This window comes from Mytilus trossulus, chromosome 8 (genome assembly GCF_036588685.1).
Source record: "Mytilus trossulus isolate FHL-02 chromosome 8, PNRI_Mtr1.1.1.hap1, whole genome shotgun sequence".
NCBI classification, from domain to species: domain Eukaryota; kingdom Metazoa; phylum Mollusca; class Bivalvia; order Mytilida; family Mytilidae; genus Mytilus; species Mytilus trossulus.
Genome location: NC_086380.1, coordinates 33,494,676 through 33,511,409, shown reverse-complemented (window position 1 = coordinate 33,511,409; position 16,734 = coordinate 33,494,676). Strand labels below are relative to the sequence as shown.

At 32.2% G+C, this 16,734-nt stretch overlaps 2 protein-coding genes across 2 annotated transcripts; one reads left to right on the top strand and one right to left on the bottom strand.

The window, feature by feature from the left end:
- Window positions 1–2,517: 2,517 nt before the first annotated feature.
- LOC134727596 (uncharacterized) lies at window positions 2,518–9,901 on the bottom strand. The gene is made up of 3 exons (XM_063591975.1): window positions 9,779–9,901; window positions 6,514–6,976; window positions 2,518–4,652 (listed from the first exon to the last, which is right to left on the bottom strand). The coding sequence occupies exons 2-3, from the start codon at window positions 6,944–6,946 to the stop codon at window positions 2,518–2,520; spliced, it is 2,568 nt and encodes an 855-aa protein (XP_063448045.1). The 5' UTR covers window positions 6,947–6,976; window positions 9,779–9,901.
- Window positions 9,902–15,768: 5,867 nt separating this feature from the next.
- LOC134727595 (complement C1q tumor necrosis factor-related protein 6-like) lies at window positions 15,769–16,367 on the top strand. Its single transcript, XM_063591974.1, has 2 exons — window positions 15,769–15,787; window positions 15,952–16,367. The coding sequence occupies exons 1-2, from the start codon at window positions 15,769–15,771 to the stop codon at window positions 16,365–16,367; spliced, it is 435 nt and encodes a 144-aa protein (XP_063448044.1).
- The last annotated feature ends 367 nt before the right edge of the window (window positions 16,368–16,734 follow it).

The following is a 16,734-nucleotide window of genomic DNA, read 5'->3' as shown; positions in this document are numbered from 1 at the left end:
CTTTGACATGCATTGTACCCCTGGTTAATCTGCTCAGACACTAGTGATGTTTTAGCGAAGTCTGAGTAGGAGCTGCAAGCTCTTGAATACCAAATAATTATAAAACAGACGCAGTGGTATGATTGCCCATGAGACAACAGGCAACAATCAACTCACACAGAAATTAACAAGTATAGGTCACTGTACGGCCTGTAACAATGAGCAAAACCCATACCGCAAAGCTTTAAATGGCCCCGAAATGACAAATATAAAACAATACAAACGAGAAAACTCACGTCCTAATTTATGTACACAAAATGAACGAAAAACAAATATGTAACAAATCAACAAACGACAACCGCTGAATTACAGAATATAGAAGAGTTAAAGAATGGGATCCAAACCCTCCTCTAACCTTCGGCAGTGGTGTAACAGTACAGCAAAAGAACGATTTATAAAAATCAGTTGAAAATTGCTTACCTCATCAGATGGACAGACATAGTTATCAACGGTACCAGGATTAAAATTTGATACGCCAGACGCGCGTTTCGTCTATGTAAATAAACTCATCATAGATAAGAGGATTAAATTTTATATTTATGCCAGACGCGCGAAACGCGTCAAAATACTCATCAGTGACTCTCAGATCAAAATAGTTATAAATATAATAAAGAAGATGAGGTATGATTGCTAATGAGACAACTGTCCGCAAGAGACATAAATGACACATACATTAACAACTATAGGTCAACGTACGGCCTTCAACAATGAGCAAAGCCCATACCTGTATAGTCAGCTATAAAAGGCCCCGATATGACATTTTTTCTACATAAGAAAATGCCTTACCTATTATAAAGCCAATATATTTTATATGCAGGTGAAGCTGGTAAATTGCTAGTAAGGTGGGTGGGGGAGGGGGAGGACATTGATAATTTTCAAGTTAAAATCGTCTCGTTTGCCATATATTCTGGTACTAAGATGACTGTGTATGTCAAATTCGAGCTATAAGTCTAGAAATGAAGCGGAAGAAGGCGCCAAGAACTTGTTGATACATATTTTGTATCAACTTCACAAATAATACACGATGACGTTGAAGTGTAGAGTCTGGGAACAGACGTTGTTTATCATCTTAATGACGTATTATAATATTCTTTTATTTGTCTTTATGAATATTTCTTTTGCTGTTAAGTCTTTTTTTGGTGATACTCATGTGACGTGACTCTGTACTTATACATACCGTCATTGTGTTAATATTCTATTGAATTTTTTCTCTCATTTGTTCTAAAGGAATTTGTCTATATGCCATGCCTTCTTGTGCTATTTTGATACATATGACGTGGCTCTGTCCTTTTACATTCCGTATTATTGTGCTATTGTAAATATATAGATGCCTACACTGCAACAAGTGTATTACGATATTTCTCCACTCGAGACATCTGTTTCTCTAATGATTGTATCCTTCTTTTTGAAAGATATCAGAAACTTGTGTTCTTTATATGCGACGTCATCATGCATTACCGCCTTTTGTCATTGCGTCACAATAGAAAAATTTAGAAGAAAACATTTAGACGTCATAATCAAATTTCGAAAAATCATTTGCCGAGAACAGATTTTTCACTAGTGAGGAGAAATATTTTTCTCACACCGGTCAGGAAATGTGAAAATAGCACAAACATTAGAGAAGTTTGCATTCTTGTCTTTCATTTTTGCTGATGTTCTTTGTCTATACTAGTATGTCTTTTTGTTAATTATTTGTTTGTATTTGTAGTGATGTTGACTACTGTACCCCAATTATTGACATTTTTACATATTATGTATGTTTGATTTGTTCACACATCGTTATCAAAATAATAGAATTTGTTGCTACTGTCATTCAAACGGAAGTTTAGCGAGCTATAAAACCAAGCTTAATCCACCATTTTTCTACATAAAGAAAATGCCTTACCATGTCACGAATATGACAGTTGTTATCCATACGTTTGATGTGTTTTTAGTTTTAGTGTAGTATTTTTGTGACTTGACTTTTATAAAGGTTACTGGTTTTTCGTCTTTTAGAAAAAGAGCGAGCACTATGCAGCTCCAGTATAAATATACTAAATGAAAATGAAAACACGGAAAATGTAAAACAAAAGTTCTTAATGCTAAGAAAAATGAATGTGTAAGAAACTTTACAAACTGCTTATGTTAAAACACATCGTTTTCCCTAAATGTATTATGTTTCACATATTTGTTTAAAACACTTCTGCACAAAGAAATATTGCATTCTTTAAATACATGATTTGCTGTTCGTTTCAAAATCCTTCTAGGCATGATTGGAGTACAAAAAACTTACCAGAGAAACTAATATTAAAATTTCGCACGCCAACGCGCGTTTCGTTTACAAATCTGACGCTCGAGTGAAAAAAGGTAAAATAGCCGAATTAAAATAAGACGTAGAACATGTAGAAGCACAAAACTTGAATTTCAAAGAAAAATGTGCATGTGTGTGTGCGCAATCTTAATTTTCGATGATTAACTCCAAACAAAATGAGCAGCATTTTATTTATTTAAAAAACCGAAAATTGTTTGAAATATCGAACTAGGAAACGCAAAAATTCTTCTCATATAGTTTTCATCACATCCATAATCATTTAAGCTATTGAAAAAGCTAGATAACTTTGAAACATCGACATCACGAAACGCTGAAAGATCTCCATCTGTTTCAATATGAAAAAAATCATTCATCGTAAAGATGTCACTTTCACAGTTATTTTGAACATTTCGTGTTATAATTCTTCCCGTGATTTTCATGATAGTTACAATTAAATCATGAATTTGTTTCTCGTATTCTGATCCAACGAAATGAACTTGTATCATTTTGTTAAAATCCTCCTCACTATGTAGTAAATCCGATTGCCTTAGATAGCATAGAAATCGCAAAAAATAACAATACACTTCAGGACAAACTTGGTAAAAGAATGCATTTCGTCGCCTATAGTCTTCTATGGATAACAAATTTAAAATACAATTAAAAAATCTAGACAGTTCTCTCACAGATATTTTTCCGGGCTTATCAGAAATAGTGATATTTTCGGTATAATAATGATTTAAATGACTTGGAAACTGTTGACTGAAATCCCGCGTCATATGTGTTGTGCTAGAACATTCCGTAACAGTTTTAGAGCCAACATGGAAACATCTGAACTTAACGCTTTCTAAAACAAAACTGGTTACGTGTAAGCATTCTTGAAACTTTCCCTGATTATACAACCAGCTTGCTAGCATTGTCTTACCACACGCTAAATCTGCCCTACATCCTATACACAATAACTGTATGTATAGTTTTCGTAAGATATGTAGATCTTTATGGGTCATTTTCTTATCATCTATGTCTAAAAAGTGACAAATGTGACTCAGAAAGCTACACCGGATAACAGGTGTATTCACCATACACTTTACATATGATAGGAGGAATTTCTGTCGATTTGCGATGATCATATTGCTCATAATGAATTTTGCGTGTCTTGACAGATCTAAAATCAGTCTTAAACATTCTTTTTTAAACTTTACATTTTGAACACAATTAAGCGATCGTATTGATAGTGGATATTTTAGAAAAGTTTTAAGTTTTCTCAAGGTTGAACTTAAAGTAACCCAGCTGAATCCACTGTGTCGTATTTCACACAAGAGCGCCAGCAATTTTTCTTTTCCTTCTGATGTGAAACGTTCTAAAAACATATTATTGATTCGAACAAAGTAGTTTGGACAGTTTTCCTCTACAATAAATTGAATAAGACGTTCCAGGCATAAATGGAATGATAAAATAAGGAAATCGACATTCCAAATAGATTGTGGGTTGTCTTCTATTACCCAGAAAACTGTGGTCTTCAAAAAGTAAGAACACAAATGTTCTGCTATATCATGGTGGACATCTATTACCTCTTTCAAAATGAGTTTCAGTAATCCATATACTAACAGTTGTGTATGACTAAAAGAATGAACTAGCTCCTTTTCTGCAAATGAAAATGATAGTCTCCATTCAATTTCTTCTGTGGTTCTAGCATCTACTTTACTACTGACAGGAACTAAATGACAGCCTTGACTTTGAATACTTTGGATCATTTCCTGCGAAGGCCATCCGTATTTTCTTTTCCTAAACACCCATTCGCTCGCAATGTTTGGCCAAGTGACAGTTTTTATACAATAAACTAAATCAAATTCGTCTCCAAACGTTGAGGCGGACATAGCTGGTCCATGAGGTTCCATTTGAAAAATCAATTTCAGAAAAGGAGCGAAAACAGAAATGCTTGTTTTAAAGAAAGAACTTGAAAGCAGAGTAGACGGATAACCTCTCATCCAAGCTTCAACCAGTACGTATCCTGGTTTTAAGTCAGATGACATAGAATCGTATCGACATGATATCAAGGGATTCGATTTATCATCACCTTCATACGCTTCAATTGTGGAGTCTATCAGCATGATATCTGTGTCGCTTCCTTTCATATCCAAACCCTCCGCTCTACTTCCACTTGCAAGTAGTGTATTACTCAAAAAGTCTATATTATGAGGATATTTCTTATCAATTATTATCCTGCGAAACCTAACAATGGACTCATTCCCAATGTGATACGATAAAAAGCAAAAAAGAATTTTGGATTGTGAGTAGAATATTATGAGTCGGTTTCTTTGGTTGCCTGAAAAATAATAAAACAGAGAAACTGTTAAACGGTCATTTAAAAAACTGAACATTCTTAAATGTCTGCATTAATCGCAAGGAAAAATGTCAACATCTTTTCCAGTTAATCAGTACGTGTTCAGTATCCAAATCCGCACGGGAAATCTTGTTGGTTGAATCACAAAAATACTGAACTCCGTGAAAAAATCAAAATGGAAATTCTCTTAAAAGCTCAAACGAAATGATAACAACTGTCAAATTCCTGACTTGGTACAGGCATTTTAATTATGTGGAAAATGATGGAAAGAACCTAGTTTTAAAGCTAGCTAATTATCTCATTTGAAAGAAATGACAGTCGCATCAAATTCCTTTATATTGATTACTATGCGCGAACAAAGCAAACACACATTAAAGGTTAAAATGTCAAAAATACAGCAGTAAACATTGTGTTACATTTTTAATCACTAAAAAACAAACAAATATGTAACAAAGAGGCACAAAGTGGGTTATATACCAAACACATTAGGGAAAATTGCGACAAATTTACCATAGTAAATAATGAAATCACGGGATGAGTACAGAGACAAATCATATATATAACAAAGAAACATAAAAAGGCATATAGACAAAGCACATACTAGTAGCAGAAATGAAAGACAAGCAACAAACATGTTTTAAAATATGCATAAGTACAGAGCCAAGCTATATGTATCGAGGAAACACCAAAAGGCATATAGAAAAGGCAAATTATCAAAAATGAAAGCCAAGAATACGAGAATGTCAACAATAAATACAAGATGCATATATAGCACAAGAATTTAAATCAAAATAAACAAAATAAACAAAGAAGCACAAAATGGCAAATATTGCATTTAACAACCAACCTCGATTATTGCTTTCTTATTTTTGAATTTAGTTCAGTACTGACTTAGAAAATTAAGAGAAACCGCCTTGCATTCGATTCAGTAGCGTCAAGAGCGTTATTACGAATCCGTACATCGACAAAATAGTTGTTTGGGAATCTTCATTAGTATTCAGTGCCAGGTAAATCTATAAATTATGACATTTTATAGTTTGTACACATTTACAAAGCTTGCCTCACTTCATTCAATTTAGTTGATGGGGTCAGCTATGTACGTCTCCTAGTGCGGGATTTTATTGCTTTAATAAAGACACATTGGGGGTCTTTGGTTTTTTAGTTGTTTTTTGTCTTTGGCGGGGTTGTTATCACTATGACACATTCCTTATTTCTATTCTGAATTGTATGTAGCTCCATTTGTCCTTCCTCAGCGGATTTTTAAGTCTGTGGTTTGAACAACGTATAAGATATTAACGAAATAAATCTATGTAATACTGAAATATTTTCTAACTAGGGCTTCGATATCTCAAACTAGTCAAAACATTTATTAAATTTTACAATCGATACATGGACTTTATTTCTAAATATAAATCATCATGCATACATATTAAACGTTCAGACATTTCACATCTAATCTTTTATAGTAATATCATTTACAAAGCACAAACATGTCAACTCAAAAGATAACCAAATCTCTAAACGGAGTTACCAAGAAGAGATATAGTTACAATACTGTGGTCATGTCATTAAAGATGGCATATTTTGTCTTTAATATTCAGACTCATAGGGTATTTGCATTGGAAATACTCACATTTATTATACAACCAGTTCTGTGTATGATACGGGTTATGTTTTATAATGATATGATACTGAACGCCTAACGAAAGGGAGCGTGCTTAGTATTTTCGTCATGTTTAAGATTGGGGGCCGCGGCTATTGTTACATCTTTGGTCGGGTTATTATGACTTTGACATATTCCCAATTTTCATTCTCAATTTAATGTAGCTCTATTTATCCTTACCTGGCGGAATGTTAAGTCTGTCTAAATACTCATCTGTTATGTAAATATCAGGCGTCCATGGTTCATCGTACATCTTTTTGTATTTGCTTGCAACTTCCTTACATAGATATCCATGAACATTTCTTTTCGATATCAAGCTATGACTCCTGTCTGTCTCAATGTTATGAATCTTTATACTGCAAGAAGTAGGAATAGCGTTCTCTGCGTTTTGAATATGGATTCGTTGAATTTCGTCGGTAGACAGATCGTTACTCCTTGAAGTCTTCTTATTCACAAAGTCGTTCACAAAGATGACTGATTGATACTGAGAGTAACTACTGCATACTTCTTTTCGTACCTGGGTTATCTTACTTTGGTACCATACATTTCTCAATAAACTTGTATTTGTTGATATTTTCTTGGTACAATCACCGTATACATTTTGGTTGGACATTGTTGTATTGATAGATTTTTCAGCTGAATACTGTAAAATATAACGCTTAAGTTACAGGCAAACATTGTAATTATAATGTTCTTATGTATTAAAAAGAAAAATAAGATGACGTTTTCAAGTCAGCAGACTACACTAGAAATTTTGGTGACTTGATCATTGATCAATTAGGACGTGAAGTGACGTCAGGTTTATACATCCCGAAAAGCCAAACGGAAGTCAACTGCTTTCAATGTTTTTAAGATTTAGATTTGTGTTACAACAACCCAAACATAATTCAGAACATAGAAGTTGAATCAGATATAAGCGACCTTAACCTTGTTAAAGTCATGGATTAATACAAAAAGGCAAAAGTTAATAATAAACCACCAAGGAAAACTAATTTGTTCATGGAAGGTAAACGATCAGACCTAGAATCATATCGCAAGCAATTCAAGGAAGACACTAGTAAGAACGACGTTGAATCGTTGTGATATCCGTTAAACACTAAGGAACGAAACAATTGTGAGAAGCATACCTTCTAAACAGATTGTAACAAGATGGAACTTTCCCTGGGTGACAACAGAGAGAAAACATAGATTGTTAAATAAAGTCAATCAGCAACACCGATAGATATTAAACATTACAGATCGGATTTCCTTAGGAACAGTTTCCTATAGATTACAATAAAAATATTGAAAACTTTACCAGGAATTAACAAACAACTGACAAGTATCAACTCGCATAAATCTACAGGGACCGGAGATTAGAATATACAACACATCAATATATACAGGATCAGTACTTTCCAACTGGTTTGTCGGAAATAAAATCAACATTTTTTGAAAGGGAGACGAAACAGGTCAACCAAACAACCGACCTGTTTCCCTTATGTCTGTACAATGTAAAATTACTCTTTAGTGCGTTATGGACCATTTATATGGAATTGAATTCCTGCCATCATAACATTTTGATTTTCGAAAGTACCACTTATGTGTACAACGAAAAAAAGAGATCAGAAACAATAAGCAGATACAGTTCAAAGAGACCGCACTAGAGGGACATTTGATGTATATTTGTAATTTTGAATTTGTATGTTTTGATTACATGTATTTGAATAAAATAGATGTCATGCTATTGATATTATTATATGATATTTAATCTTTTCAGTCTGAATATGGTTATACTGACCAGTTTACCTTGAATTATATATTTAGAATCTTGATAAAGTCTATATATCTTTATGGAAAGGGCAGTTGTATATAATTTTCTCACATTCTTTCAATAGAATAAGCAAGATTTGGTTAGATTATTTGATTGATTGAAAGGAGAAATAAAGTAGAAGTTCGATAAGGCCCTAGAATGGCCCCCCCTTTTGTTTTTAACTTAAATCCTTGTAAATATCAAATTAGGCTTTATTGACCAATATCACAAGGAATCATAGCTTATACATTAACTAGATAGCCAATAAGCCTTTTTGTTGAAAATTTACGTCCCTGCGTTCTACTGATGAAGTCACAAACAGTACTTATTTTCATTTTTCATGAAAAATCAATGAAAATTGGTAAATTTTGCATTGATTATTGGACATGAAACATAGAGCGCATTTGTCGACAAAAAATATCTTTGTAATGACATCTTACATGTGTAAGTTGACTATTTAGTTTGTCGAGGCCTGCGCTCTATGTTTCCTGGTCCTTAATTTGGTTGAAATCCCCCCAGTTACGTCAAATTTCGTCAAAATATCTTATTTTGACATATTTTTAATGTAGATATCAACGCTTTAGAATAAAACTTTGACAAACATAGTTCTATTTCATTACCTATATACCCATTAAATGTAAATTCATAAATGTACTGTACGTAAACATGTTTACTGGATTTTCTTATTATATCCGGGTTTAATTCAGAGAACAGAAGGGATAAAAGTGTATGAATAAACATAATAAGGAGAAGAAAGAACACAATGGATAAAATAGGATCAAATTATGGACTTTCCAAATTGATTTTCCTCTGAGTTCAGTATTTTTGTGATTTTACTTTTTACTTTCTCAAATGTTTTTAAGACAACTTAAAGCATATTACATCTTGTACCATTCAATTTTATAATAGGGGCCAAATAAGGCCCTTACCGAACTTACTCCTTTGTAATGTGAATCGGTATGCATGATACAACTAATTAATCATTATTGAATAATCTTAAGTAACTAGCTGTTATAAGTGCTTCTTGAGTTTTGTAAATTGAAAAAAAAACACGTTCTTAATATCATACTTGACTCCGAGGAAAATTCAAAACGGAAAGTCCCTAATCAAAAAGCAAAATCAAATGATAAAACACATCAAACGAAAGGACAACAACTGCGCTTTTTATAACGTCAAATACATGAGCATTCATATTTCAATGTCCTATGGTCTTCAATTGAGTCTTTGTCACAGTCTCGCATATTTAAAGGAAGAGGTATAGGCCAACTAATACCTAGCGGTAAATATTTTAATTCACAATGAGAAATATAAAGAAAAGAGTATTTGCCGCACATAACATATTTTAACAAAAAATATAAAATAAAGATTCTTATTCAAATTTTGCTTTTAATTTTGTTCTTGCCGGATTTTTTTTTATTAATATCTTTTTTATTCTTTCTTGTTGTTTCTAAACTCCATTAGGATATATTTGTTTCGGTACAACCTTAGCAACTGTTACCAAAATACGTCAAATCAGTGAATATATAGTATAATGTCCCTTAACGCATTAATTACAAGTGCTTACAATGGCAAAGTAAAGGCTTTTACGAAAATACTTCCTGTTTCAATAAAACACGGGCTTAATCGGGTTACCCTCTTTCCTTAGAGACATACCTCATGCTACTTTTGATCCCATTTTATCCATCGTGTTCTTTCTCCTTATTATCTTTATTGATACACTTTTATATCTTCTGTTCTGTGAATTAAACCCGGATATAATAAGGAAATTCAGTAAACAAGTTTATGTACAGTATATTTATGAATTTACATGTAATAGGTATATAGGTAATGATTTTTTATCAACACGTATATTATTTGTATTGAATGTACAAAAGAGTTATTCGGTCGTAGAGAGGGATTTAAACTCATATTGAATATTTCTAACCCACTTTTACTTAATTGGAAAGTGACATTAACTATTAAATGTCATTAATAATAAACCTACCTAAAACATTACTAAATCATATACTATTCGTAAGCATATTATCTGTACTACCATATTGGCCAGGTCGTAAAATACTCGTGCGGTACAGTCCTCGCCCAATCAAGATTCAATTTAAGGATTGATAATTTTGGCTTCAGGTTTTAAAGGCTAGCAATATTTATTTTGTATCTTTAGCACTATTTACATGATTTATTAGGTATCTTTTTCATTCTTTATTTGGCATCTTTAGCATAATTCAAAATATTTTAAAACAAAACATAGTCACTGTGTTAACGCACTTTTAAATATTCACGATAGACTTTTAATTAACGGCGACCTTTTGCAGCATTTCCATTAAAAAAGATGAAATAAATGAAAATGAAAATACCTGTTTGCGTTGCAGTTGTATATCATCACAAATGAAATATTTCTTTTGTAATTGGTGTAAAAGTAGATTTTGAAAACGAACAATTACTACAATCTCATCTAATGCTGTTTAATTGGAAATCCTAAAAATCAGGCAGTTGCTCAAAAATTCCATTGTATATTAACACAAGTTAGAAATTTTCTCTTATTTGTCACTTCAATTACATTGTGAGTCATTCATTGCTCAAAAGTCATCGACCATTGAAAAACAAGTTAAAACTTCAACTTACTACGACACTATAATATTATTTTTCAATGTCCGATGTAAATAATCGCATCAGTGACGCTCGAATTAATTTAAAAAAAAAAGTTCAAATGTAGAAAGCAACCATATACAAAATTCAGATATTATTTTGTTAAGTAACAGAGTATCGACATTTAGCAGATACATCAACTGTCCTTAGATAACTTTCAAAAACAAATTTTTGTACTTTATTTTGAACAGACTGAAATTCATGATTCTTCTTAAACTATAACGTTTCATGTATTATCTAACAAAAATAAAGAATACACAACTTTACCACACCACGACAAAATGACGAGATGTAAAGCATGGAGTGACATCAAATGGATATACTTCTCAAAAATAGCCTAAACTGTAAAAGTAGAAGTGACGAAGACAAATAAAAGAATACTTCTACACGTTATTAAAATGTGTCTTTGTAGTTTTACATTTATATGCTAATCCATATCCTGGAAAATTGAACCCTCACCAAGATGACAGAATTTAAAACCACGACAGAAATCTTTTTGTTTTTGGCAACTTCATTTTGCTCCAACAAATTTTTGGAATCTTGGTTATATTTCGGAAAAGATTGCATAAAGCCTTTTACTAGCCATGATATTTAGACCTCCAATCATGGAAAATTGAACCGAACTCGTATGTCATAATTTCTAATTACGATAGAGCTACATCATCTATATAGCTATAATTGCCATGAAGTACTGGTCTGGAATAAAAAAAAAACCATGTGCTTGAAACGATACATAAATCATGCTGAAGACGTTTTCTTTGTCTTGGTATTGTTTAATCCGACCCAATCACGGAAAAATCTTACCTCATTGAATTGTCAGAAATTTGAGTTATGAAAAATGTCAAAGCATATACACACAAAAGTATCTGAAATAATAAAAAAAAAACAAGAATCCAAGCTTCATCATTCTATTTCTTATGCGTTTGTATTTTGCAATTGTAAAATTACCTATATAAAAGAATTCCATATTTTTGAAGAAAAAGCTCTGTGTAATGAGAAGATTTGTTTGAACCATCAATTGAACAAAGTCAACCGATGTAACAGGGAATAACACGAGTTGAATCTGATGTTGTTTTGTGAACGCTATGCGTGAAAATCAAGAGAGTTGATTTAACATCAAAATTGTATAGAAAGCGACTAATGACTTGAAGTAAATCTTCGGAATTTTGATAGGGAAGACCAATAAAAAAATATGATTTGTACACGTTTCGAAAATATTATCCCAGCTACAAAATACTTTTAACACTCAAACATTCAAAATGTTACGTATATTGAAATGTAAGACGACACTGCAAAAAGAAAAACGGACATATTGACCAATTTAGAGATATAAACTCAATACATCAGTGAAAGCCATCGAGAAAAGACGAACAAACAAAAAGAAAGGAATAGACGTTGATCATTATGATTGAAATAATATCACGGTATGAAAAAGGGATCGAACTTTTTCTTTTAAGTTTTAGTCAGTTCAAAGTATTGACAAAAGTTCAGAAATCCAAGGTAAATTAAAAATGATGATTCCAGTAAACCTGACAACACAAAACGCTTGACAAACGGAATGAATGGAAAAATTGAATAATTTGAAATACTTAGAATTTTCTCACCCCAGGCACATATTACCTTAGCCGTATTTAGCAACATTTTTCGGAATTTTTTAGCCTCAATGCTCTTCAACGTATAATTGTTTGGCTTTCTAACTATTTGATTTGAGCGTCACCGATATCGATGAGTCTTATGTAGACGAATCGAGTGTCTGGCATATCAAACTATAAGTGTGGCACCTTTGAAAACTATATTCATTACTCATAAATGGCACTATATATATATCAATTAAAAAACTACCCTTTACTATCATATATTTGAATTATCAAAGCATTAAAGCTACATTAAATGTGTCAAGTCATACTATAAAAAAACATGAAAAGATACCATAAGAATTATACACAGCCATGGTATTTTGACAACACCCCTACCGTTGACAAAATGCACTCCCATAATATATAGGAATTTTAATTCTATATTGCATTCCACTTTCTGATAATTACGGGATTTTGCACCCCCCTCTACAAAAAAGAAAAAAAAACCAGAAGGACCTACAATGTGAAATAATTTTATACCTATTCTTAAACATGATATTTTGTGCCACCTTAACAATGGCACATTCAACTTACCCCAATGATGTCGAATTTAAAATCATAACAGCATTTACTCAAATTACATTGTTTTGTTAGAATGTCAAAAACTATCTGGAATCCCAAACATTAACCTGAAGAAAAGCTTAAACGCGTTTCCTTTGCCATGCTAATTTTACTAAAAAATCAATATACTATTCAAGACAAGTTACAGATACTGTTTGAAAACTACCAAACCAAGCCAATCTGCATCGATACTGAAGTGATATTTTAATCACAAAAAAACAAAACTTCGACGAGGTAGATACATATGAATTAAGCGTTTTCTAATGAAACATGTGTACAAATATTGAACTAAGCGGAGTGTTTCGATGTGAACGATAAAAAGTAAATTAACTAAAAAAACGAATCCCAAGGAAAATTAAACGTGGAGAGATCTCATCAAATGACAAAATCAAACGCTAAATAAACACGTCAAACAAACCGAAAACAACTATCCTATTCCTGACTGGAAACAAGCATTTCCTTTTATAGAAAATGAGGAATTAAATCTGATTTAATGCAGTAGCTATATAAATCACTGACTTGTACATGTTAAATGACCGACCGTGCAAGGGCTGTATAGTCAGTCAAGGTCGTTAAAAACTTCCATTTGTTGTTAAATGACAGTCGCATATCATAATCTCTAGAAAAAAAGTTTGTCAACAAAGAAAAACAAAATGGCATATAGACAAAGAACATTAACAAAAATAAAGACAAGAACACAAAAAAAAACATAGCATAATTATGTATGAAAACGAAAACGAGTCCCATTCGTCGTTACTTCTATTGATGATGTAGAAATGTAATTGTTTTTCAGCAATAATGTGAAATCACATTTAGTTCGAGGCACTCAGATACAAACATAACTGAGTGTATGCCTTTCAGAGTTGACATGCTATTGCTATAACAACATAGACAATCTATATAAAAAAACATGAAAAGATATAATAAGAATTATACACTGCCATGGTATTTGGACAACTCCCCTACCGTTGACAAAATGCACTCCCATAATATGTAGGAATTTTAATTCTATATTGCATTCCACTTTCTGATAATTACTGGATTTTGCATCCCCTCTACAAAAAAGAAAAAAAACAGAAGGACCTACAATGTGAAATAATTTAATACCTATTCTTAAACATGATATTGTGTGCCACCTTAGCAATGGCACATTCAACTTACCCCAATGATGTCGAATTTAAAATCATAACAGCATTTACTCAAATTACATTGTTTTGTTAGAATGTCAAAAACTATCTGGAATCCAAAACATTAACCTGAAGAAAAGCTTAAACGCGTTTCCTTTGCAATGCTAATTTTACTAAAAAATCAATATACTATTCAAGACAAGTTACAGATACTGTTTGAAAACTACCAAACCAAGCCAATCTGCATCGATACTGAAATGATATTTTAATCACAAAAAAACAAAACTTCGACGAGGTAGATACATATGAATTAAGCGTTTTCTAATGAAACATGTGTACAAATATTGAACTAAGCGGAGTGTTTCGATGTGAACGATAAAAAGTAAATTAACTAAAAAATCGAATCCCAAGGAAAATTCAACGTGGAGAGATCTCATCAAATGACAAAAGCAAACGCTAAATAAACACGTCAAACAAACCGAAAACCACCATCCTATTCCTGACTGGAAACAAGCATTTCCTTTTATAGAAAATGAGGAATTAAATCTGATTTAATGCAGTAGCTATATAAATCACTGACTTGTACATGTTAAATGACCGACCGTGCAAGGGCTGTATAGCCAGTCAAGGTCGTTATAAACTTCCATTTGTTGTTAAATGACAGTCGCATATCATAATCTCTAGAAAAAAAGTTTGTCAACAAAGAAAAACAAAATGGCATATAGACAAAGAACATTAACAAAAATAAAGACAAGAACACAAAAAAACCATAGCATAATTATGTATGAAAACGAAAACGAGTCCCATTCGTCGTTACTTCTATTGATGATGTAGAAATGTAATTGTTTTTCAGCAATAATGTGAAATCACATTTAGTTCTAGGCACTCAGATACAAACCGAACTGAGTGTATTCCTTTCAGAGTTGACATGCTATTGCTATAACAACATAGACAATCTATATAAAAAAACATGAAAAGATATAATAAGAATTATACACTGCCATGGTATTTGGACAACTCCCCTACCGTTGACAAAATGCACTCCCATAATATGTAGGAATTTTAATTCTATATTGCATTCCACTTTTTTATAATTACGGGATTTTGCATCCCTCTCTACAAAAAGAAAAAAAACAGAAGGACCTACAATGGGAAATAATTTTATACCTATTCTTAAACATGATATTTTGTGCCACCTTAACAATGGCACATTCAACTTACCCCAATGATGTCGAATTTAAAATCATAACAGCATTTACTCAAATTACATTGTTTTGATAGAATGTCAAAAACTATCTGGAATCCAAAACATTAACCTGAAGAAAAGCTTAAACGCGTTTCCTTTGCCATGCTAATTTTACTAAAAAATCAATATACTATTCAAGACAAGTTACAGATACTGTTTGAAAACTACCAAACCAAACCAATCTGAAATGTTCAAATACTAAAATCTTTGATATGTTGTCACTTTGACAACGAACACTTTTCAATACATTTTATTTTCATAGATATTTAACACTATTATTTTTTCAGTTCTAAAGTTAGATAATTACAACCTACCATCACAGTATATATATATATATTATACAAATTACAAGATGATTTATCGATCTTCACACGGGAAGTCATACTCTAGTCTACTGTTGATATTTTATCCTATTACACCTAAAGAAAAATGCAGACCATACAAAAAGGTATTTTATTTTCTGTGTAACAAAAATAGAAACCATTAAAAAAAATGTCTGAATGTTTAAAAACAACAAAAAAATATGACGGTTGTCTCCGTCTATTGTCAATGTTTGTTCGAAAAATGTTCAGAATTAATAATAGTTTTATTTTTTTTCATTTGTTTTTATAGAGAAAGAACCAGTGATGTTTTATGCTGTAATTAGAGGGAAAACCTTTACTTATAACATTGACACAATACTGGTGTTTGAAACCGTGATAGTGAATGAAGGAGGGCACTATGATAAATACGATGGTGTGTTCGTGGCTCCTCGAAAAGCAACATATATGTTTTCATGGACTGTTTCTGGAACTGGTGCAACCTACACCGTAACAGAATTCGTAGTAGAAAACAAAGTCATTTCTTCAGCAGGAGAGTATCATGGAGGAGGTACATATTCGTCTGGATCAATGACGGCGCTTTGTGAAATGGAGAAAGGGGATCATGCTTGGATTCGGTCGACTGGAGTATCAACCGAACATAATTTATACAGCCATGACAACTATCCTCAGTCATCCTTCCTTGGATTTCTTTTACTGACTGAATGAAATTAGTCAGAAATAGAATCAAAAGCTTCCAACTATAGAAAAATTGTCTTGTGAATGCAATATCAACATTGAATGTGGACTTTTTATGTACAAAACTGCTGCCAGAAACCATGTATGCAATATTGTTTTATTAACTGGTATGCAATGAAGAAACTATAAATAAAAATATACGTTACTCAATCCATATTATAATATTTTTTAAGTTTATGAAAAAAAAAGACGTGGTTTGATTGCCAATGAGACAACTGTCAATAAGAGATCAAAATGACACAGACATTAACAAATATAGGTTACCGTACGGCCTTCAACAATGAGCAAAGCTGATACCCCATAGTCAGCTATTAAAAGCCCCAATAAATGTAAAACA

Bases quoted from the DNA above. Each gene is read 5' to 3' on its own strand.
- LOC134727596 (XM_063591975.1), bottom strand. From the start codon at position 6,946: ATGTCCAACCAAAATGTATACGGTGATTGTACCAAGAAAATATCAACA. The intron at 4,653-6,513 runs GTAAGGATAAAT...ATTATTTTTCAG, and splicing joins CAGACTTAACATTCCGCCAG to GCAACCAAAGAAACCGACTC.